Genomic DNA, 6093 nt, shown 5'->3' with positions numbered 1-6093 from the left:
TAACGTTTTTTTTTTTTTTTAGAGGGGCAGGAGTGCAAATGTGCAAAGAGCACAGAGAGATAGAGAGAGAATTCCACAAGGAGCAGGGAGAGAGAGAAGCGAGGCTCACCCAAAGTGCAGCTGGTGTTTTTACTGAAGCGGGACTCAACCTCACAAATGGTGAGGTTGTGACCTGAGCCAAAGGCAGATGCTTAACCTACTGAGCCACCCCGGGATCTGTAAACTTTTTTTTTTTTTAATGTTTGTTTATTTTTGAGAGAGAGAGACAGACAGACAGAAGAGCCGGGAAGGGAGAGGGAGGAGGACAGACGATTCCAAGCAGGCTCCACACTGACAGCAGAGAGCCTGATGCGGGGCCCAACTCACCAACCATGAGATCATGAGATCATGAGATCCTGACCTAAGTCGAAGCCGGCCGCTTAACCACTGAGCCCCCTAGGCACCCCTCTCCTGTGCTTCCTTTAAAAACAACTCATCTGGGGCGCCTGGGTGGCTTAGTCGGTTAAGCGTCCGACTTTCGCTTAGGTCATGATCTCGCAGTTCATGGGTTCGAGCCCCGCGTCGGGCTCTGTGCTGACTGCCAGCTCAGAGCCTGGAGCCTGTTTCAGTCTGTGACTCCCTCTCTCTCTGACCCTCCCCTGCTTACGCTGTCTCTCTCTCTCCTAGAAATAAATAAAACATTAAAAAAAAAATTAAAAAAAAAATAAATAAATAAAAACAACTCATCTGAAGAAGAAAGCACCAGTGAGGCTGTCAGGCTGGTGTGACCTCCAGGCAGTCACAGAACTTCTGGGGCCTGACTCTAGCCGTACAGTGGGGAATTGGGACTTACTGTGTTATTTCCTCACCCATGACTTCAACTTGGGCTTAGAGGCTGGGCCTGTGCCGGCTGCAGCGACGCTGAGATGGATCAGCCCTGCCTTGCCTGTGGGAAGGTGGAGAAGGCCAGAGAAGAATCACAGGGGCGTGCATCCAGGACTAAAAGAAGGCCAAGGGACAGTTCATGCTGCCTGAGTATAGCTGAAGCAGGGGCCATTGGGTAGGGAAAGACCAGGCAGGCTGCCCCTGGCAGCTGGGTCACGTACAGAGCTGTGGCGGAGTAGGGCACAGGCCACCCAGCACTTGGCCCCTCCTGCACCAGGACACTGACTCAGTTTCTCTGCAGGCTCCATCTACGAGATCTCTGGGAATGAGTGCTGCCTCTCCACAGGGGACCTGATCAAGGTCACCCAGGTATGTCTCCAGAAGGTGGTCTGCGAGAACCCACGCACCGGCCAGACCATTGACATCAGCCCCACCTTCCGAGGTAAGGCCGCTCTCCCCTCCCCTGCCCTCAAGCCCCTCCCCTCCCCTCTCCCCAGTGCACTGGCCCCTGCAGGCACACCCACCCCAGCATGCACTCCTGCATGGGCACTCTCACTTCCAGCACTACCTTGCCCCAAGGCCTGGGGTGTCCTCAGAGTGGTCCGACAATGCCCTTAGCCTGCACCCTCTCCATGCCCACCTCTGATCACATCTGTCTCTTGGCTGGGACTTTCTTTGTTCCAGGTCTTTGTCCATGTGCCTGTCTCTGTGTTTGCTCATTCACTCATCAAACATTTACTGACACTTGTGGGCCACGCCCTGTGCTAGGGGCTGGGGGTGTTGGGCTCCGGATGGAAGAGTGTAGCCTTCTCCAGCCTGGAGGCCCCAGGATGGCAGTGAGCGGAGGCTAACAGTAGAGGCAGACACAAGTTTACAGAGAGCTCCAGACAAGAGTAGCCTGCCTCAGGAGTCTGTGCAGGCTTCCTGGAGGAGGTGGCACCCTAGTTGGAGAAAGGATTCCCAGAGGGAGCAACTACAGGGAGTGGCTAGTGTGTATCTGATAGGTTACTACGTAGCCTGGTTACTGCAGGAGGCGTGTGGGACAGTGATGGGCCCGGAAGCTCACAGCCTGGATGGGAATCCCAGCTCTGCTGGCAAATAGCTGTGGCCTTGGCCAGTTCTTGGGGCCTCTCTGTGCCTCAGCTTACCCCTCTCTAATGGGGTGATCAGGCTTGACGTGAAGATTCAGAGTTGCCATGCAGGAAGTACCCGGCCCAGGGCGTGGCACAGAGGGGCGTACTCCGGGGGCTCATTCTTGGTGTGATTTACTGTGATCGCCTGAAGGGGACAGGGGAGGGCTGGTGGCAGGGGGGAGGCACTGCCAGAGGGCTTGTGTGGGGCACAGGCACATTTTGGTCTTAATTTTGAGACCACTGAGGAGCCAGTGACGGTTTTAAATATGGGAGCGATGCGCTGTATTTTGTATTTTGAGGGTTTTTTTTTTGTTTTATTCTGAAATATGTTCACATTCGCAGATTTGCTAGAACTACTGTACGTCTTTTATCCAGATTTACCAATTGTTTTTCAATTCACCAACATTTTGTCACATTTCTTTCTCTCCCTCTCTCCACACACAAACACACACATAAACACATATTACTATATATGTATGTGTATATATATATATATTTTTTCCTGACCCATATGAGAGTAAATTGCAGACATGATAAGCTGTTACATCTAAATATTACTCCTAATGTTTACTAATATTACTCCTGAGTACAAGGACATTTGTTCACAAAACTATAGTTCAATGATCAAATTATTGAATTTAATATTGATATAATACTGTCTAACCTACTCTATTCAAATTTCAACAAAAAGCCCCTACTGTACGTTATAGCCAGTTTCTCCTTGATCCAGAAGCCAATCCCTCCTTGATCCAGAAGCCAATACCAGGTCACATACTGATTTCTTTAAAAAAAAGTTTTTTAAGTTTTTTTTTTTTAACATTTATCTATTATTGAGAGATAGAGAAAAGACTGAGCATAAGCATGGGAGGGGCAGACACAGAATCCAAAGCAGGCTCCAGGCTCTGAGCTGTCAGCACAGAGCCCGACGTGGGGCTTGAACTCACAAAACACAAGATCATGCCCTGAGCCGAAGTCTAACGCTTAACTGACTGAGACATCCAGGCACCACCCCCCCGAAAAAAATTTTTTTTAATGTTTATTTATTTTGAGAGAGAGACACACACAGAGTGTGAGCATGGGAGGGGCAGAGAGGGAGAGAGACAGAAGCAGGCTCTAGGCTTTGAGCTGTCAGCACAGAGCCCAGTGCAGGGCTTGAGCTCATGAGCTGTGAGATCATGACCTGAGCCAAAGTCGGACGCTTAACCAACTGAGCCACCCAGGTGCCCCCAGGCTGGAACAGTTCTTCAGCATTTCTCTTGACATCAACAGCTTTGAAGAGCCTCGATCAGTCCTTTTGCAGAAACCCAAACTTCAGTCTGGGTTTGTGTGATGTCGCATTGATTCGATTTGCATTGGGTGTTTTAGGCAGGAAAACTCTGGAAGTGATGTGATGTCTGGATGTGGTGTTTTAGGCCGGCCTGCTGGCAGAAGAGTGGATGGGGTCAGGAGTGGAAGTAGATGGGGAAGAACAGTCCGGGCACGAGAACTGGCAGACAGTATGTGAGGTGAAGAGGGGTGGTCAGGGCTCATCTGACCAGTAGCTCCTGCATTTCTACTCTGGGAGAGAGGGACAGTGGCACTCACTGCTGCAGCATGGGGTGACAGGTGCTGGGTGGAGGGGCCTGGAGCTCTGGCGAGGAGTATGGAAGCAGAGTTGGCCAAGTTAGAGGTGGGTATGGTTAAGGAGGGAGACAGATGTGGCCGTTATCCTTGTCTTTTGAGAAACACATCCCTGTTCTGTCTCTGGTGCCAGTCCCTCTGAGTTCTTGCCTATCTGTGTAACAAGGAACTGTCCCCATCTATACCCTTCACTGTCCCTTCAGACATGGTCAGTCGCTGCCTCTTGTCCCTCGGCCCTGCAGCCTGGGTGCCCAGATGCTCGGTGCTTGTGTTCGGGGGACTCTGACTGGGTTCTCTGTGGCAGACGGGGGCCTGGCATACGTGGCCCTGGGCCCAGCGCAGGCCTGTCCCGCCTTGACACCCTCTGCTGTGCCCCACAGGCCACTTCAGCCCCCTCACCGGCCCCCAGAGCTACGGAAGCCTGGAAGAGCTGCTCTCTGCTACGAGCCATCACTCCAAGAAGCTGCCCATTTGCTTCATATCGGCCCACAGAATCGTCACAGAGGGCAGGGTGGTGCCTGAGGACCAGCCCCTCACGCTTGAGGACGTGGAAATACACCACGGGGTCTACCGCGCCCGCTGCGTGCTGGACACCGAGGCCCAGCTGCTCATTCTGCACCTGCCCCTGTCCCAGAAGGGGCCCTTCTGGGAATGGAAGCCCGGCGCCTCTCGGCCCCTGCTCCAGGCTCTGCAGGACCCAGGCCTGAAGAACCTCCTCTTCACCTGCCCCACCCTCCCCTGGCGCTCCCTGATCCTGAGGCCCCAGTATGAGGTCCAAGCCATCATGCACAGTGAGTTGCCTGGGCAGCTGGCGGAGGACTGGTGGGGCGAGAGAGGGGGCCCTGGGGAGCTGCTCAGATGGGAGGCACCCCCCCTCCCTGATCCCTGTGGATAGTCTAGGGATTCTTCGGGCGGCTTACCCAGCACATAAATTGGGACAGAATCAAGATGCCCAAACAGTGGGAAGTTAGGTGTCAAAGGAGACAGGAAAATGAAGGAAATTAAGAGTGAGGTCCCACTCTTCTTACTTTTATCAAATTTGGGACCTTGCTAGCAGCTAGGACAAAGCAGCAGTGTTACCGAGCGGAACCTTGACGATTTGCTCGGGAGAAACAGATTTTCCCGCCACTGGGGAGAATAGGATTGTTCTCGAAGGCCCCTCCGTCTGGGAGTTGAGGGCGCTGGGTGAGTCCCCAGCTGTTCTACAGGCTATTTCGCAGGACCGGCTGGAGGCAGGTGCAGAGCGGGACTGCCCGAGGGGGGTGGGGGCGGGCTGAGCTGGATCAGGAGATCGGGTGCCCTGGGGCCTCTTCCTTGGAGGACAGGAATCCAAGGTTCCACCCCCTGGCAGTTACCCGGGGCGCAGCTGGTCAGGGTTGCTGGTGTGCTACAGAGCCAAGTGGGAATTCTTTTGATTTTTAAAAAATCTCTGAAATTTTTAAATTAAAATTTAAACTTAAACTTTTTTTCATGTTTATTTATTTTGAGAGAGAGACAGAGCACGAGCAGGGGAAGGGCAGAGAGAGAATCCCAAGCAGGCTCTGCACGTTGTCAGCGCAGAGCCAACATGGGGCTCGATCTCACGAACCTGGAGATCATGAGCTGAGTGGAAATCAAGAGCCGGACGCTTAACGGACTGAGCCACCCAGGCGCCCCTCCTATCATTTCTTTTACAAATACTTCAATGTGTCTCTTTTAAAAATAATTTTTTGGGGCGCCTGGGTGGCTTAGTCGGTTAAGCGTCCGACTTTCGCTTAGGTCATGATCTCGTGGTTCGTGGGTTCGAGCCCCGCGTCGGGCTCTGTGCTGTCAGCTCGGAGCCTGGAGCCTATTTCAGAGTCTGTGTCTCCCTCTCTCTCTGACCCTCCCCTGCTCACGCTGTCTCTCTCTCTCTCTCCTAGAAATAAAAATATTAAAAAAAAAATAATTTTTTAAGCAAATAATACCGTCACACTAAAAAAGTTAACAATAACTCCTAATACCACTACATGGGTATTTGAATTTCCTCTACTGTCTCATTTTTTTTTAATGATTTATTCACAGCAGGATCCAGAGAAGATTTGCAACATTGCTGCTGATTGTTAGATCTCTTAAATCTCTGTTAATCTATAGGTTCACTTTTCTTATTTTTCTTATAGTTTATCTGTTGACGGGAGTAAGCCATGGGTCCTGTAGCCTCACCCACATTTTAGATTTTGTTGTTGGCTTCCTGGTGGTGGTGCCAGGATGCTTCTGTCTCCTGTATTTCCTGTTGTGTTGGGCCGTCGGCCACGCCCAGGTTCGATGATCTGCTGGGAGGCACTTGACATATAAGTTGTACTCACAGCCATGATTAGAGTGAAAGGACACAGAGTCACACGGGACACACCGAATCCCTTCAGCACTGAACTGTGACAACACATGTAAGGCGCAGTCCACCAGGGAACTCGTCACACTCAATGCCCAAGGTTTTTACTGGGGGCCGGTCACGTAGGTC

At 51.8% G+C, this 6093-nt stretch overlaps 1 protein-coding gene across 2 annotated transcripts in view; it reads left to right on the top strand.

Moving 5' to 3' along the window:
* Positions 1–6093, top strand: part of THEMIS2 (thymocyte selection associated family member 2) — a 15537-nt gene that overhangs the window by 1849 nt on the left and 7595 nt on the right. For both annotated transcript variants that reach the window (XM_077775517.1, XM_077775515.1), the window contains exons 2-3: positions 1166–1306; positions 3998–4408. In XM_077775517.1, the coding sequence (XP_077631643.1) occupies positions 1166–1306; positions 3998–4408 (552 nt within the window). The remainder of the gene's footprint in view (positions 1–1165; positions 1307–3997; positions 4409–6093) is intronic.

Source organism: Crocuta crocuta, unplaced genomic scaffold, assembly GCF_008692635.1.
Source record: "Crocuta crocuta isolate KB4526 unplaced genomic scaffold, BGI_CrCroc_1.0 scaffold127, whole genome shotgun sequence".
NCBI lineage: Eukaryota > Metazoa > Chordata > Mammalia > Carnivora > Hyaenidae > Crocuta > Crocuta crocuta.
The sequence above is the reverse complement of the archived record's forward strand: the minus strand, read 5'-3'. Positions and strand labels throughout refer to the sequence as shown.